General features: G+C 39.9%; 1 protein-coding gene and 1 pseudogene across 2 annotated transcripts in view; one reads left to right on the plus strand and one right to left on the minus strand.

Annotated features, from left to right (window-relative positions):
* Window positions 1-18,836, plus strand: part of NDE1 (nudE neurodevelopment protein 1) — a 36,239-nt gene that overhangs the window by 10,678 nt on the left and 6,725 nt on the right. For both annotated transcript variants that reach the window (XM_039885420.1, XM_039885422.1), the window contains exon 4: window positions 1,988-2,136. In XM_039885420.1, the coding sequence (XP_039741354.1) occupies window positions 1,988-2,136 (149 nt within the window). The remainder of the gene's footprint in view (window positions 1-1,987; window positions 2,137-18,836) is intronic.
* On the minus strand, window positions 16,271-16,389 carry LOC120620602 (uncharacterized; annotated as a pseudogene).

Here is an 18,836-nt window from a genome sequence, read left to right on the forward strand (position 1 = left end):
ACTACAGCCACACGACAGACCCGCGAGACCCAGAGCACAGAGCAGGGGAAGAAACAAAGACCTTAGAATAAAGCAGTGCTACCAGCCCATGTTTGTCACCTAAGAGAAATGTATTCATCTGACTCAGGCTTCTTGACAACTGGCTTATTCATCACAAGTTGAATAAAAAAGCCTGTAAGAGATCAAACAGAGCGTCTATTGATGTCCCATCAGCTGACAGCTTATTATAATTAGCCCCAAATAGAAAGCTCAACATTTCAGCAACAGCTTTTCATGTCCATGCATTCAAAGGATGACCTTTGAATTGTGATGCTGGTGGAGAAGCCTGTTAACTACATCCTCTTAGAACCTGCATTTGAAGTTAGGTTAATGACCTGGGACCCTGCACTCTCCTGTTTGATCTGGAGGTGCCCCCCACCTACAGGGTGTGAGGCCATCAGAGCCACTCTGGGCATCCCACTGAGTGTGCCTGGAGCCTGGTGTGCCCCTCGCCCAGGGAAGACGCTTCCTCTGCTGACAGCCAGGAAGCAGAGTATCGGGACTGAGCAGCTTGAGTATGTGGAGTGTCCTCCCTGTCCTCGCCCTAAACCTGGGCGTTCCCCACGCCTCTCTGGCCGAGGCACCATTACATCACTCTTCTCAGAGCATCCAGACCGTTTCTGGCAAGAGCTTTGTTTACTCGACTGAGTAAAGAAAAAGGAGTTTGTTTTTTAACTTTCTAATTAGACCTTGGGCCTTTCCTGTGGGAAATGTTTTCTTTCATGTGTGTAGGTGAAGGAAAAGTAGTAAGGGTGTTTGGTGAAGGAAAGGAATTTGAAAGAGGAGCCGGAACAGAATGTGTGTGTGTGTGTGTGTCTGTCTGTGTGTGTGTCTGTGTGTGTCTGTGTCTCTTTCTCTGTATCTGTCTGTCTGCGATCAATGTCTATGTGGCCTTGGTTGGATCTTGGCTCAGTCATTTACTACCAGTTGACTTTGAGCTATTTAAGTCACTGAGCCTCAGTCTCCACATCTTCAAAATGGCATGAGATGAGGCAATGTAAGTAGTGTACCAAGCCCAGAGGCTGGCACAGAAGCACAGTAAATGTTTAGCTGGCACAATTGGGTGACAGCAGATCACTGAGAAGTCACCTGGGCTATTCCTTGTCTTGGAAAGCAGTAGCCAGATCACACTAAACTTCCTTTCGTAATTCACAGCAGGTTTTTTTTTTCTCTCTCTGTTCCTTTCCTTCCTCCCCTAGAGGTCCAAACTCCCCCTCGCTGTCGGGGGAGTGCCCTGGATCACAAAGTCAGTGCAGTTGTCAAACTAAGTACATGGTGTCCTGCTCTTCCTGTGAGGCACACTCAAGCAAAGTCATTGTGATTCCTGATGTTTCCTTTGGAATCCAGGGATGTCATGTGACATGAACTCATTGCCATCGTGGACGAGGCTCGAAGAGGTTTATGTGGCTTTCTCTGGCTATGGACGCTTTGAGCAAAATGATTGCTTTGGAGATAGTTGGGCCTTTTCGACACCCAGAGGCTGCAAGGACCAGATTTGGGATGGGGCGAGGTACAAGGTGCTCAGGGCTGGGAGGCAGCAGGCACTCAGGACATGACAGCTCCCTGTTCCTGCCCTCTTCTGTCATTTGCTTAATAGTCCATGTCTGTGGAGAGAGGTTCTGTGAACTGAGCTTAGGCTTGTCCCTGGCTGTGGCAGGAGGCTGGGGGAGGAGCCTGAAGCTGCCTCAGCAAGTGTGATGGGAGGACTGGTCCCATGAAGACCCTGTAGTAACGGAGATAAACCCCCTAAGGACATCAGGGCACTGGCGGGCTGTGGGGAGTGGGCGAGATGGACACTCGGTGGCTAAAAACATAGTGTCCACTACAGCAGGAGACCATACTTTCCAGACTAACCCTCGGTGTTTTATGGAGGTGGCAGGGAAGGGGAGATACACCCAGTTTGTCAGAAGTCTTAAATCGTTCACTCAATGTGCATTTTGTCCTTCAGGAGAAGTTTGAGACACAGCATTCTGAAGGCTACCGTCAGATCTCCGCCTTGGAGGGTGACCTCGCCCAGACCAAAGCCATCAAGGACCAGCTGCAGAAGTACATCCGTGAGCTGGAGCAAGCCAATGACGACCTGGAAAGAGCGAAACGGTATGCTGGGGGGAGGAAGCGGCTCTCGGGGCCTCTCCTCCCGCGTTGAGTATAGAGAATTCAGCAGTGAGCGAAACCAAGCCAGCGCCCTTGTGGGCCTCCCAGTCTCCTAGGGAATGGACGATAAGTGAATAAGCACAAGCGAAGGACAGCAATGAGTGCTGCCAAGTCCAGGGTGCCCTGGTATGTGTGACAGGACGTCTTAGTGTGACCACTGGTGGGAGGATGTCAAGCAAAGCTTTTCAAAAGAATGCTGTGTAGGCTAAGAACGAGAGATACGTAGGAACTGTCCAGAGGAAGTGTGAGGTGAGACCATTCCAGGCAGATTTATTATATAAATCAGGCCACGAGGTAAGGAAAGTGTGTTCGAAGAACAGCATTTCTGTAAACTGATATCCTATTGTTTAGCACAGTATTAGCAGTAGTAACTAACATTTATTGAATAACGGCTCTAAACCAGCTCTCCTTTTTTTTTTTTTTTTAAGAAAACACTTATAAAAATTTAGATATAAATTAACATCCAGTGACATGCATAGATCTTAAGTGCACAGTTCCAGTTTTGAAAATGCATGCATTCGTGTAACTCACACTCCCGTAAGATATGGAGCCATTGCAATGCCCCACGATTCCTTGCACTGGTTTTTAGTGTGTGTGTGTGTGTGTGTGGTTTTTTAGAGCTCACATTATTTTGCTGAACTTTCCAGTCTTTTAGTTAATATTGTACCACTTCACGTAAAATGCAGTGACCTTGCAACCTATTTCACGTACCTTCCTTAAACTGTATCGGGAGTTCCCATGGCTATTATTACGCCTATAAATGCTATGGATTTCACTGTTATCATTTTCACTTTAAAAAAAGCCACATGTATTTTAAAGAAATTAAGAGGGTAAGAAGATAGCTTTTTATCTTTACACTGGTAAGCGCTGTTTCCGGTTCATTCGCTCCTGGCCGTCGGGTCCCTGTCTGGTATCATTCCCCTTCAGCTTGGAGAACTTCCCGTAGGAGGGCGCACGCCTGCCAGCGATGAATTCTGCCAGTTTGAGTTTATCTGCAAATGTCTTTCATTTGCTTTCATTCTTTTTCTTTTTTAATGCTTTTAAATAGACTTTTCTTTTTTGAGCAGTTTTAGGTGACACAGCAACATTGAGAGGAAAGTATAGTTTCTGCATGTCCCCTGTTCCCATGCACATGATCTTCCCAGCTGTCAGCATCCTCTGCAGGGATGCGTGCGTTACAATCCGTGAACCTGCACTGACACATCATCGTCACCCAAAGTCTGCAGATCACGCTACAGTTCATTCTTGGTGTTGTATGTTCTGTGGGTTTGGACAAATGTATAATGTTGTGTATCCACTATTATAGTATCATATGGAATCGATTCATTGCCCTAAAAAGCCTCTGTGCTCTGCTTATTTATCCCTCCCTCCCCCTGATCCCTCTTAATCACTGATCTTTTTACTGTCTCCGTAGTTTTGCCCTTTCCAGAATGTCATATAGTTGCAATTAAACAGTATGTAGCCTTTTTGTGTTGGCTTCTTTCATTTAGTAACATGCATTTAAGGTTCTTTCATGCCTTATCATGGCTTCATAGCTCCTTTCTCTTTAGTGCTGAGTAGTTATCCTGTGTATACATGTACCACGTCTTCGTTACCCATTCATCTATTGGTGGACACTTAGGTGGCTTCCATATCTTGGTTATTGTAAATAATGTTGCAGTCAACATAATAATACTGCATATATCTTTTCGAATTAGTGTTTTGGATTTCTTTGGGTAAATAACTAGAAGTGGAGCTGCTGGGACATGTGGTAGTACTATTTTTAATTTTTTGAGGACTCCATTTTGTTTTCCATAGCGACTGCATCAATTTACAATCCCACCAACAGTGCACAAGGGTTCCCTTTTCTCCAAATCCTCGCCAACACTTATCGATTTATTGATGACAGCCATTCTTACAGGTGCGAGGTGATATCTCATTGTGGTTTTCATTTGCATTTCCCTGATGATTAGTGATGGTGAGCATCTTTTCATGTGTCTATCTGTATGTCCTCTTCGGAGAAATGCCTATTCAGGTCCTTTGCCCATTTTATAATTGGATCGTTTGGGTGTTTTGTTTTTTGTTTTGTTTTGTTTTTTGGTGGTGTTCGAGTTCCTTAAGTGTTTTGGATATTAACTGCTTATTAGATAAATCATTGGTGGATATCTTCTCCCAGTCAGTAGGTTGTCTTTCTCTTTGTTGATGGTTTCCTTCACTGTGCAAAACCTTTTTAGTCTGATGTAGTGACATTTACTTATTTTTTCTTTTGTTTCCTTTACCTGAGGAGATATATTAGAAAAAATATTACTAAGAGCAATGTCAATGTTTACTGCCTATGTTTTCTTCTGAGTTTTACGGTTTCAGGTCTGACATTTAAGTCTTTAATTTGTTTTGAGTTTATTCTTGTATATGGTGTAAGAAAGTAATCCAGTTTCATTCTTTTGCGTGTGTCTGTCCAGTTTTCCTAACACTGCTTGTTGAGATTGCCTTTACCCGTTGTATATTCTTGCCTTCTTTGTCATCGATTAATTGACTATATAGGTGCGGGTGTATTTTTGGGTTCTCTATACTGTTGCACTGATCTATGTATCTGTTTTTGTGCCCATATCATGCTGTTTTGATGATTATAGCCCTGTAGTATAGTTTGATATCAGGTAGTGTGATACCTCCAACTTTGTTGTCCTCCTCAAGATTGCTATGGCTATGTAGGGTCTTTTGTGGTTCCATGTAAATTTTAGGATTATTTGTTCTTATTCTTTGAAAAATGCCATTGGTATTTTCATAAGGATTGAATTGAATCTATAGATTGCTTTGAGAAGTATGGACAGTTGAACAATGTTAATTCTTCTTATCCATGAGCACAATGTATGCTTGCTTTTTTTTTTGTACCTGTAATTTATTTCTTCAGTATATTATAGTTTTCTAGTATACGTCTTTTACTTCTTTGGTTAAATTTATTCCTGGGTATTTTATTCTTTTTGAAGCAATTGTAAATGGGATTATTTTCTTAATTTCTTTTTCTTATAGTTTGTTATTGACGTATGAAAATGCAACCAACCTTTACTGAAAATGAATTCAGTAAAGTAGCAGGATACAAAATTAATAATCAAATTAATATCTGATTATTAATTTTGTATCCTGCTACTTTACTGAATTCATTTATTAGTTCTAATAGTTTTTTTTGGTGGATTCTTTACGGTCCTCTGTATATAGTATCATGCAAATAATGACAGTTTTACTTCTTCCTTTCCAATTCGGATGGCTTTTATTTCTTTTTCTTGTCTGACTGCTGTGGCTAGGACTCCCAATACCATGTTAAATAAAATGGCGAAAGGGGACATTCTTGCCTTGTTCCTGATCTTAAAAAGTATTTAGCTTTTCACCTTTGACTGTGGTGTCAGCTATGGGTCCTTTATTATGTTGAGGTATGTTCCCTTTATCCTACTTTGATGAGAGTTTTTATCATAAGTGGATATTTGATTTTCGTGAAATGTTTTCTGCTTATAATGATTATGATTATACGATTTTTATCCTTTATTTTGTTTATGTGGTGAATCACAATTGATTTATGGATATCGAACTAGTCTTGCATCTGGGAATAAATCCCACTTGATCATGGTATATGATCATTTTAATGTATTGCTGAATTCAGTTTGCTAATATTTTGAGAATTTTTGCACCTGTGCTTATTAGAGATATAGACTTATAATTTTCTTATTTTGTAGTGTCTTTGTAACATGAGTTTGGGAACTTTCCCTCCTCTTCAACTATTTGAAATAGTTTGAGGATAGGTATTAATTCTTTGAATGTTTGGCAAAATTTGCTGTGAAGCCATCTCGTTTTTGGAAGGTGTTTTGTTTTGTTTTGTTTTGTTTTGTTTTGTTTTTTACTGATTTAATTTCGTTAGTAGTTATTGGTCTTCAGATTTTCTGTTTCTTTCTTATCTGATCTTGGAAGATTGTATGTTTCTAGGAATTTATCTGTTTCTTCCAGATTGTCCAATTTGTTGGTATATAATTGAAGTATTTTCTTATAATCCTTTGTATTTCTGTGGTGTCAGTTTTCACTTCCCTTTCATTTCTGATTTTCTTTGGGCCCTCTTTTTTTTCTTGGTGAGTCCAGTTAAAGGTTTATCAATTTTATCTTTTCAAAGAACCATCCCTTGGTTTCATTGATCTTTTGTATTGTTTTTAGACTCTAATTCATTTATTTCTACTCTGATCTTTATTGTTTCTTTCTACTCACATTGGGCTTTGTTCTTTGTTTTCTGGTTCCTTTAGGTGTAAGGTTAGATTATTTATTTAAGAATTTTTTTTTCTCTTGAGATAGGCCTGTATTGCTATACATGTCCTCACTTAGAATTGCTTTGGCTGTGTTCCACAGATTTTGGGTTGTTGTGTTTTCATTTTCATTTGTCTGAAGGTATCTTTTGATTTCTTTATTGATCTCACTGTCAACCCAGTTTAGTAGCACATTATTTAGACTCCATGTGTTTGTGATTTTCAGTCTTCTTGTAATTGATTTCTAGTTTCACACTATTATGATCAGAGAAGATGCTGGTTATGATTTCATTCTTCTTAAATTTACTGAGACTTGTTTTGTAGCCTAACATGTGGTCTCTCCTGGAAAATGTTCCATGTGTACTTGAAAAGAATGTATATTCTGCTTTTGGGTGAAATGTCTTACAAATATCAATTAAGTCTGCTTGGTCTTATGTGTCATTTAAGGCTACCGTTTCTTGTTGATTTTCTGTCTGGATGATCTGTCCATTTAAGTCCCTTACTATGACTGTATTATTATCAATCTCACCCTTTATGTCCTGCAATATTTGCTTTATGTATTTAGGTGCTCTTACTTTAGGTGGGTTGCTGTTTATGAGAATTATATCTTGTTGGATTGATCCCTTTATCATTATGAAATGCCCTTCTTCGTCTCTTATAACAACTCTTGTTTTCAGTCTATTTTGTCTGATATAAGTATTGCTACCCCAGCTTTTTTTTTTTTCATTTCTATTTACATGAGATATCTTTTTCTATTCCTTTGCTTTCAATCTTTGAGTGTCTTTTGAGCTGAAGTGGGTCTCTTGAAGGCAGTATATGTACGGGTCTTATTTTTTAAATCCATTCAGCCTCCCTATGTCTTTTGATTGGCACACTTAGTTCATTTACATTTAAAGTAATTATTGACAGGTACATAGTTACTCCCATATGATTAGTTTTCTGATTGTTTTAGTCATTCTCTTGCTCTCTCTTGTTCGTTGATGACTTTCTATAGTGCTGTGTTTGGACGCTTTTCTCTTTATTTCTTGTATATCTCTCACGGATTTTTGGTTTGTGCTTACATTGTGCTTCCTACATTCCAGCGTGTGTTTATAGCAGTCTGCTTTAAGTTGATAGTCGCTTAAGTTTGGACACATTTTAAAAAATCACTACAATTTTTACTCCCTCCACGTTTATGTTTTTATCATCATTGTTTACTTTTGTGTGTGTATATCCCTTAATTTATTGTTGTAATTACATATGATTTTCCTTCTTTTGCCTTTTAACCTTTGTACTAGCTTTATAGTTGTTTGATCCACTGCTTTGCTGTTTGCCTTTGTCAGTTGAGAATTTTGTTCTTTCCCGTATTTTCTTATTTATATTTTTGAACTTTTCTAGTTAAGGAAGTCCCTTTAACATTTCTTGTAATACCGGTTTACTGGTTGATGAACTCTTTTTGTTTTTGTTTTTGTTTTTTGTTTTTGGTCTGGGAAGCTCTTTCCTTCAATTCTAAATGATAGCCATGCTGGGTAGAATAATTTTGGTTGTAGGTCTTAGCTCTTCATCTCTGAATATTTTGTGCTGCTCCCTCTGGCCTGTCAATTTTCTGTTGAGAAATTAGCTGACAAGTCTTACGGAAGCTTCCTTGTATGTAACTAACTGCCTTTCTCTTGCTACTTTTAAGATGCTCTCTTTGTCTTTAACCTTTGCATTTTAGTTATGATGTGTCTTAGTGGGGGCCTCTTTGGGTTCATCTTGTTTAGGATTCTGTGCTTTCTGGCCTTGCATGTCTGTTTCCTTCGCCAGGTTAGGGAAGTTTCCAGTCATTATTTCTTCAAATAAGTTTTCAATCCCTTCCTCTCTCTTCTCCTTCTGGTACCCCAATGATGAAATGTTGGTATGCGTGATGTTGTCCCAGAAGTCCCTTAAACTACCATCGTTAAAAATTTTTTTTTCTTTTTGCTATTCCAATTGGGTGTTTTCTGCTACCGGATCTTCTAAATTGCTGATTCGATCCTCTGCTTTATCTAATTTGCTGCTGATTCCCTCTAATGTATTCTTCATTTCAGTTATTGTGTTCATTTCTGACTGGTCCTTTTTGGTTTCCTATCTCTTTGTTGAAGTTCTCACTGTTCATCTAGTCTTCGCCTGAGTTCATCGAGCAGCCTTGTAACCAGTGTTTTGATCTCTATCTGGTAGACTGCTTGTCTCTATTTTTTTTAGTTCCTTTTCCGGATTTTGTCTTGTTCTTCCATTTGGAACATGTTTCTTTGTCCCCTCATTTGGGCCGCCTCCCCATGTTTGTTTCCATGTATTAGCTAGATCTATGTATTAGCTACATCTCTGTGTCTTGGCAGAGTGACCTTATGTACTAGGTGTCCAGTGAGGCCCAGTGGCACAGTCTCCCTGTTCACCTCAAGTGGCTGCTCCGGAGTGTCCCTTGTGTGGGTTGTGTCTGCCCTCCTGTTGTAGTTGAGCCTTGATTACTGTTGATACCTCAGTGTGCGAGGTTGACCCTCAGGCTGACTGGCTATGAGGACTGGCTGTGACTACGCGGATGAGCTGTCGTGCAGGTGCTGCCCTCTCAGAGTGGGAGTCACTTTGGCAGGCTCTGGTGCCAGCCAGATCCGCCCTTTGGATGTGTCATTTATGGAGTGCTCTGGTGTGGTCTGAATCTGACCACCAGATGTGTTGGTTCTGCACCCCTTGGGAGAGGCTCCTGTGCAGGCCAAGGTCAGCCACCACATGTGCCTGGCTTAGGGTGGCCTGGTGGGAGCCACAAAGTGACCTGCAGTTCATTGCCATTTACGTTGGGTTTGGGGGCCCTTGGCGGAGGCTGTGCTGTGAACTGAGGCCGGCTGCTGTGAGTGCTGGGCTTGGGACACTTTGGTGTGCACCGTTGTGTGACCTGAGGCTAGCATCCATTCGTGCCAGGTCTGTGGCTGCTTCTTTGAACCTACATTCCAGGCCAACACTGGCTGCAGTTTATGACAGGCTTGGGGCCACCTGATGAAGTTCCAATGCCCGGTGGAGCTTGGTCTCTACTTGTGCTGAACTTGAAGCAGCTTAGCAAGAGTTACAGGGCGCGCCAAGGCTGGCTCCTGCTGGTTTGGAGTTTGTGGTTCTTTGAGAAATTTTAGCAAAGTCCATAGCACTAGTGAGGCCGGCCTCTTGTGTTGACAGCTGCTGGAAGCGGCTCAGGCACGAGAGTTGGGTGAGACAGGGTGTCAGGGAATCACCAGGATGGGTGAACGGTGTCAGCCAGGTTGATGGAGAGCTCAGATTTGGTGCCTGCCTGTGCCTGCCACTGGGGAGTGGGAGGGCTCAGCAATGGTGCCTGCCAGCGCTTCTGTCCCTGGAGGGAGCTGCCCTGACCCCTGCATCAGCCCCTGCCCCTCCAGCCCTCGCCCTGCAGCCGGTCAGTTCAGCTCCTCCCCATGCACTGCTGCAGCTGTTCCAGCTGCTGCCCCTGCACAGGAGCCTAGAGTGAGTGAGTCCGCGTGCAGGGAGCACCCAAGTCTCCCGGGGCCCTTTGTCTTTGTTCGCAGTCTCTTTTTATAGCCAGAAGTTATGGGGACTTCTCTCTTCGGCACTGGTGCTTTGGGCTGGGGAGCCAGGTGGGGGACCGCTCCCCTCGCTCCTCAGTGGGGACCTCCACAGCTGAGATATCCTTTCACATTCTCTTCCACCACACGCAGGGGTGGGGCCAGCCCAGTTCTGCATCTCCACCCCTCTTGCCAGTCTTGACGTGGCCTCTTCTGTGGATCCATAGTGATGGGACTTCTGTTCCATTAGACTTCAGGTGGTTCTCAAGGGTGGTGGTCCTGTAATTACGTTGTAATTTTGATGTGGTCATGGAGGGGGCGAGCACAGCATTTTCTTCCTCCACCGTCTTGAGCAGAAGTCCTTGGCTTCATTCTTGAAGAATGCTTTCACTGGATGTAGAATTCTAGGTTTACAGGTCTGTCTGTCTGCATCCCTCTCTCCTCCCCTCCTCCTCCTTTTCCCTCTCCCCCTCCCCCCTCTTCCTTTCTTTCTTTCTTTCCTTTAGAGATGGTGTTCCAGAAGTCTTCTCTTCTCGTTGCTGTGGATCAGAAGTTACTGGTCATTTAAATAGTCACTCCCCTGTACGTAATGTGTTGTTTTTCTCTGCCTGCTCTTAGGTATTTCTCTTGCTCTAATTTTCAGCTGATTGATTATGATATGCCTTGATTTTGTATGTATTTATCCTGAGTGGGGTTTGCTGGGCTTCTTTCTTTTGAATTTGTCTTTTGCCAATTTTAACTTTGGTCATTATTTCCTCAAAGATTTTTGCTGCCCCATTGTCTCTCCTGTCGTTCTGGGACCTTAGTCCTTTTGATATTGTCTGACAAGTCCCTGAGGGCTCTGTTCATTCTTAATATTTTTTTCTTCTTGTTTCTCAAATTGGAAAATTTCGGTTGATCTAATTTCAAATTCGCTGACTCCCTTCTTCTCTCTTCTCTAATCTGATGTTAAGCCAATTCCAACAATATTTTATTTTAGCTATTTTGTTTGCAGTTCTAGAATTCCTTTTTCTTTTTAGTGATTTGTATTCCTCCACTGAGCTCTCTTTATGTCCTTGAGTATAGTTAAAAGAGGTATGTTAAAATCCTTTTCTGCTAATTCCAACATCTAGGTTATCTTTGGGTCGATTTCCAATGATTGCCCTTTTCTTGAGTTCTGGTCACCTTTTCCTTGTTCTTTACATGTCTAGTAATTTTGGATTTTATTCGAGACATAATGAATGATCTGTTACAGAAACTATGGATTCTGTTGTTGATTTTTTGGTAACTAGGCTGAGCTCATACCCCAAACTGTGTCTCCCCTTGATGGACAGTAGCTGAACTCTGACAATTTTTTGCCTTTAAATGGACCTCTTCAAGTCAGCCATGTACATGTGTGGTTCAGGGGTCAGCCAGAGCTGTAGGAAGAGTTTATATGCAGAATTTGATACTCCCCTGCCCCCCACCCACCCCCAGTGATGCGTTTCTATCACTAGAGCCGTAGACAAAAAGCTTATAAAGATGCAAAATTCACGCACTCCTCTTCCCGTCCTCCAAGTGTTGGCTTCCTTCCAACTTTTGCCAGTGCCTTCAGATCATTGTTTTTCTTGTTTTATCTAGAGTTTGTAGGTTTAATCTATAGATTTGGTCTGATACAGCCTACTTCATTATTACCTGAAATGGAACCTCCTTTCTTGTCAATTTGTAAGAGCTCTTTCTATATTTTCACTACTGATCTTTTGTCCTGCTTTGAAAATATATTTTACAGAATATTCTGTTGATTTTGTATATGGTATGATTTTCCATGCAAATATTTTATATTTTTAGGTCATCAGTTAGGACTCCTTTTATAGCTTCCAGTTTTCCAGACTTCACTAAGGAAATCTTGATTCTTTGATTGTGCATGTATTCTCTTAATTTTTTGGAAGATTTTTTTTGTTTTATACTTAGGCCTTTAATCCACCTCATTTATTTTCATATCTACTATAAGATATGGGTCTAATTTTTTTCATTAGATAGCCAGTTGTGCCATTACTATTTATTAAATGCTCCATCTTTTTTAAAATCAAGGTAAAATTGGTATACAATATTACATAAGTTTCAGGTGTACAGTATTATAATTTGACATCTGTATACACTACAGAGTGATCACCACCAAAAGTCTAGTCACCATCTTTCACCATAAAATCAACACCTTTCACTCAATTCACCCCCCCCAACCCCCCTCCCTCTGGTAGCCACTAGCCTGTTCCTTGCATCTATGAGTTTGTTTTGCTTCGTTTGCTTATTTTGTTTTAGATTCCACATATGAGTATAATCATACAATATTTGCTTTTCTCCACCATACTTATGTCACTTGGCATAATACCCTCAGGGTCTGCCCATGTCGTCATGAAAGGCAGGATCTCATTTCTTTTTATGGCTGAATAGAATATATATATATTCATCCATTGATGGACATTTAGGTAGTTTCCATATCTTGGCTATTGTAAATAATGCCGTAGTGAACATAGGGGTGCATATATCTTTTCAAATTAGTGTTTTTCATATTCTTCAGGAGCAGAATAGCTGGATCATATAGTAGTTCTATTCTTAATTTTTTGAGGAATCTCTAGACTGTTTTTCATAGCAGCTGTACCAATTGACGTTCCTACTAGCAGTGCACGAGGGTTCCCTTTCCTGTGCATTCTCTCCAACACTTGTTGTTTCTTGTCTTTTTGATAATAGCCATTTTTGATATTTCATTGTGGTTTTGATTTGCATTTCCCTGATAATTAGTAATGTTGAACATCTTATTTGCCAGTTGGCCGTCTCTACGTCTTCTTCGGTAAACGTCTGTTCAGATCCTCTGCCCATTTTTAAGTCAGGTTTTTTGTTGTTGTTGTGGGAGTTCTCTATGTATTTTGAATATCGACCCCTTATCAGATTTGCGTATATCTCCTCCCATTCAGCAGGTTGCCTTTTCGTCTTGATGATGGTTTCCTTCACTGTGCAGAAGCTTTTTAGTTTGATGTAGTCCTGTTTATTTTTGATTTTGTTTCCCTTGCTTTTGGAGTCCAGTCTACAAAAACATTGCTAAGAGTGATGTCGAAGAGCTTGCCATCTGTGTTTTCTTCTAGGAATTTAATGGTTTCAGGTCTTACATGCAAGTCGTTAATTCATGTTGTATAGTTTTTGTGTGTGGTGTGAGATAGCAGGCTAGTTTCATTCTTTTGCGTGTGGCTGTCTAGTTTTCCCAGCACCGTTTGTTGAAGAGACTGTCTTTTCTCCATTGTTTGTTCTTGGCTCCTTTGTCGCAAGTTAATTGGCCATATATGTGTGGATTTATTTCTGGGATTCAGTTCTGTTCCATCGATCTGCGTGTCTTTTTATGCCAATGCCATACATTTTAATTACTGTGGTTTTGTAGTATAGTTTGAAATCAGGGACCGTGATGCCTCCAGCTTTGTTCTTCTTTCTCAAAGTTGCTTTGGCTACTTGTGATCTTTTGTGGTTCCATACAAATTTTAGAATTATTTGTTCTGTGGAAAATGCCATTGGAATTTTGATAGGGGTGGATTGCTTTGGGTAGTATGGACATTTTAACAATATTAATTCTTCCAATCCATGAGCAAAGTATATTTTTTCCATTTATTTGTGTCTTCTTCAGCTTCTTTCATCAGTGTCTTACAGTTTTCAGTGTGTAGGTTTTTCACCTCTCTCGTTAAATTTATTCCTAGGTATTCATTCTGATGCAATCGTAAATGGGATAGTGTTCTTAATTTCCCTTTCCGATAGTCTGTTATTAGTGTATAGAAATGCTACAGATTTCTGTATATTGATTTTGTATCTTGCAACTTTACTTAATTCATTATTAGTTGTAACAGTTTTTCGATGGAGTATTTAGGGTTTTCTGTATATACTATCATATCTGCAGCATTTTAGTTCTTCTCATTAATTTGGATGCCTTTTATGTCTTTTTTTTACGTAATTGCTGTGGCCATGACTTACAATACTATGTTGAAAAAAAAAGCGAGAGTGATCATCCTTGTCTTGTTTCTGGTCTTAGAGGAAACGTTTTCAGCTTTTCACAGTTCAGTATGATTTTTAGCTGTGAGTTTGTCATGTATGGCCTTTATTATGCTGAGGTACGTTCCTCTATACATTGTTGAGTTGTTTTTTGTTTTGTTTTTTTTATTTTTTTGTTATCAAAAATAGGTGTTAAGTGTTTTTTCTGCATCTATTGAGATGATCATATGATTCTTACTCATTTTATTTTTGTGGTGTATCATGTTGATTGATTTGTGGATTTCGAACCATTCTTGAATCCCTGGACTAAATCCCATTTGATCATGGTGTATGATCCTTTTTAATGAGTTGTTGAATTCAGTTTGCTTATGTTTTTTGAGGTCTTTGCATTTATGTTCATTAAGGATATTGACCTTTAATTTTGTGTGTGTGTGGCATCCTTATCTGGTTTTGGTATCAGGGAAATGCTGGCCTTATAAAATGGGTTTGGAAGTGTTCCCTCCGCTTCAGTTTTTTGGAAGAGTTTGAGTAGGCTAGGTATTAATTCTTCTTTGAATATATGGTAAAACTTATCTGTGAATATGTCTGGCCCGGGACTTTTGTTTGTTGGGAAGTTTTTGATTACTTATTCAATCTCCTTATTAGTAAGTGGTCAATTCAGATTTTTTATTTCTTCATGATTCTGTGTAGGAAGGTTGTATATATCCAGGAATTTATACATTTCTTCTAGGTTGTCTGTCTGTTGGTGTATAATTATTTGTAGTAGTTTATGATCCTCTGTATTTCTATTGTAACAGTTGTAAATTCTCCTCTTTCATTTTTAATTTTGTTTGAGACTTCTCTGTTTCTTGGTTAGTCTATCTAAAGGTTTGCCAATTTTGTTTATTTTTTCAAAGAACCAGCTCTTAGTCTCATTGATCTTTCTCTTGTCTTTTTAGTCTGTATTTCATTTATTTCTTGTCTGATCTTTATTATTTTTTTCCTTTCAAGTTTGGGCTTCATTTTGTTCTTAGTTCCTTTAAGCGTAAAGTTAGATTGTTTATTTGAGATTTTTCTTTTTTCTTGAGATAAGGTAAACACTCCATCTTTTTTCCACTGAATTAAGCTCAACTCTGTCATTTGTTAAACTCTTGTATATCCTGGTATCTAATTCTGGATTCGCTATTTTGGTCCAGTGTATAATTTGTGAATTACTATACCAGTCCCATAATGACTTAATTACTGTGGCTTTGTAGTGTGTTTTGATTTCTGGCCAGCCACTGTCACACCATCATTCCCACCCATATATCCTTGATCAAAGCAAGTCACATGGCCAAGCCATGTTAAGGGGTGGGAAAGTAATTGTGCCCACAGTGAGGCCACAGCAAGGGTGTGGATGCAGGGAAAGTGAAGAATTAGGACAAATAATGCAGTTCGGCATGAAGAGATAGTACATTCTTGTGGTTCAAAAATAACATACAAAGCGGTAGAGTTTTTTAATGAACATTCAAGCAAATAGAAATAGAAAATTGGATTGTTCCCCCTCTTTTTTCTCCACCAAAGGGCATTCTATTTATATTGCTATACATCTTTTTCACATAATAGATCTTGGAGATCTTTCTGTATTAGGACACAGAGCATTCTTAGTTCTTTTTTTCCCCAAGTGCATAATATTCTATCATATGGTTGGTATTGTATCAAACCATTTATCCAGCCCCCTATGGATGGATAGCTACTCATTTCCGTTCTTTTGCAGAGATAATTGTTGCTGTAATGAATGATAAGCATTGCTTGCACAGATGTGTATCTGTAGATAAGTTCCCAGAAGTGAAATTGTTGGGTCACAGGACATATGCATGTCCTTTAAGTAGTAATTGCCCAGTTGTCCGCTATGTATTTGCAGTTTACATTTCCAGCAGCTATGTATGTAAGTCCCTATTTTCCAAATAGCTAACAGAATGGTTTTCAAACTTTGGATTTCTGCCAGTCTGATAGGTGACAAATAGGTATATTTCTGAATTATAAGTGATATTTAAGAACTGTTTTTTTTTTTTCCTATGAACTCTGTTTCTCTTTGCCAGTGTTAAAATTAGATTATTGGTTGGGTTCTTTTCATCAGTTTCTAGGAGATTTTTATATATTTGTGATATGAATTTAAAGTATTTGGAGTTTGTTATTTGTCGTCCATGTTTATCTATTGTATAATGTTACTGTTAAAAGGTATTTGATTTCTGTGTAGTCAAATTTATCAGCCGGTTATAGTTAGAAAGGCCTTCTGCAGTCCAAGGTTATAAAGCAATTAGGATGTTTTCTTGTACTTTTTTTTAACGCCTGTAGCACCTGGTCTTCCTAAGTGGTCTCCCATCCAAGTATTAACCAGGCCCGACCCTGCTTAGCTTCCGAGATCAGACGGGGTCAGGCTTGTTCAGGGTAGTATGGCCGTAGACTTTTTATAGTATTTATATATATATTTTTTCTCCTAAACTAAAGATGCATTGGCTCACATTTTGGCCAAATGCTGAATAGTAGAATGTTAAAATCAGATGAGATACAGTCTCAAATCACCATTATAGAATAAATAAAGTCCTGGAACATTGAACTATTATTTAAAAAAAACCCAACAACTTACAAACATTAGAATTTTATTATAAAGTTTTAATAGTTATACTTGGAAAACTTGACAACCTTGCTGCAGAACAGTGATTTTTTGGCACTATGAGCTGTTTGCTGTTGCGTTCTCCACACTGTACCTCTATAAAACAAAACGACTCACTTAACCGAGGAACAGGGTCGCCTTGTCCAAGGGTCACCTTGCAAGACTTAGGCCTGATTGGAAGTAACTGAAAATTAAATACATTCCTTAAAGTTTACTTTGTCTAATATACCAAAATGTTCTGCAGAGATTAAAATTGGTTTAATCTGATTTCGCTCTTCGGTGCACTGTTACGGGGCTTTTATTTTTAAGTGTTAAGTTCAGCAGTGTTGGTGTGGTCAGGCCATGGTCGTGCAGTGGTGCATCAGAGCCTTTCCACCTGGCATCGGAGCTCCACCCTCTAAGCGCTCGTCTGCCCCTCTTCCCTCCAGCCCCGGGCAGTTGCCTTTCTGTCTCCTGTTTCTGTGACTCTTACTTTCGACACATCATATGAATGGAATCACACAGTATTTGTCCTTTTGTGACTCGTTTAGTCTCTTAGCATATTGTCCTTGAGATTCATCCATGGTATAGCACGTGACAGGATTTCCTCCTGGAGGAATACATACTTAATATTCCATGGCATGTTTGCACCACACTTTTTTTATCCATTTATCTGCTGGTGGACACTTGGGCTGCTTCCCCCTCTTGGCTGTTGTGAATGATGCTGGTGTGAACATGGGTGTGCAAATATCTCTTTGAGGTCCTGCTTTCAGTTCTTTTGGATATATACCCAGAAATAGGACTGCTGGATTGTAAGTTCATTCTATTTTTAATTTTTAAGGGAACCTCCATACTATTTTGTGTAGTGGCCACACCGTTTTACATTCTAACCAGCTGTGAACAAAGGTTCCAGCTTTTCTGCATCTTCATCAATGCTTGTTATTTTCTGTTCTTTAGATAGTGAGCATTCTGATAGATGTGGGGTGATGATAGACTTTTAAAGCATTTATTGGCTCAAAAGGGATATGTTCTTAGTTACCTAACAATGTGTCTTAACATTCAGGTTTACTGAAATTTTTCCTATTACTATTTTCAAGTTTTCAATAACTGTACGTGAGATACATGGCTTTCACAGTCATCATGCATTACAGCATTTCACTCTTATAGATAATACATTTGCTGATGATAGAATTTCAGTGTATAAGGTGCATAGAACTGTTTTCACTCAGGTTACAGCTAGGATGCTTACCTTTATTTGAGAGCGAGTATTCCCATAGTAACAAGAGACGGAAGTGCTCGTTCCTGCTGGTGTTACCATGTTGACCGTGTGCAGTCACATGATCACCGACCCGCGCAGGTTCAGGAAGGCCAGAACCACCTCTGAAGTGGGTCTGCAGTTCTCTGGCTTTCCCGCAGCCGGTAGTGGATTTTGACCAAATACTGAGTTTGTCTAAATTTTTGATCTGGTTGGAATTTCTTTTGGGGTGCAGTCTGAGGTATGGAGCCACCATTAATTTTTTTCCAGGTGGCTGCCCAGTGTTCCCCAAACCTAGAATTGAACCAGCCGTCTTTTCATCGATGATTTGTGATGCCACCGTTCTAGCAGATCACATTCTTAGGTGCATTTGGATCTGTTTCTGGACCTTTGGTTTCCCCCGCTCTATCTGTCCTTGTGACAGTTTGACACAGCTCCCACTGTTGTTCATTGTTGAGGCTTTATGGCAGTATGTTCTTTACATCTGGTAGAGCTGGTTCCCCCGATCTCTGCTCTTTGAGAGTTCTCCCGGCCCTTCTTGCTCATTTCCACCCGATCTTCCCCATCAGTCCCCTTGCGCATCCATCCCCCAATTAAAACTTTTTATTAGGATGGCGTTAGACTTATTAGGTGAGTTATAGAAAATCGATCTCTTTATGATAGTGCATCTTCCTCTTCATAAACACCCTATGTTCTATTTCCACAAGCCTTCTGTGCCCGACAGTAAAGTCTTGCATATTTGTTGTTACACGGATTTCTAGGCATTCTGTCTTTTTTTGTTGTTGTTTTACATGTCAGCCTTAGGGTCATTTTAACCAATTCCAGTATTGTACTCCTAAACATATCCCTTTGTCCTTTTCCTTAAGATACTTTATGTAACTTTATCTTATTTACCTCTAAAGATCCCTGGAAGGTAGATACTCGCGTGTCTCCGTCTGGGCATAGGAGGATGTGCTGAATCAATGAACGAATGAATCCTCTCGCTGTTGTGGAAGGACTGGAGG

The sequence above is a fragment of the Pteropus medius genome, unplaced genomic scaffold (genome assembly GCF_902729225.1).
Source record: "Pteropus medius unplaced genomic scaffold, Ma_sr-lr_union100, whole genome shotgun sequence".
NCBI lineage: Eukaryota > Metazoa > Chordata > Mammalia > Chiroptera > Pteropodidae > Pteropus > Pteropus medius.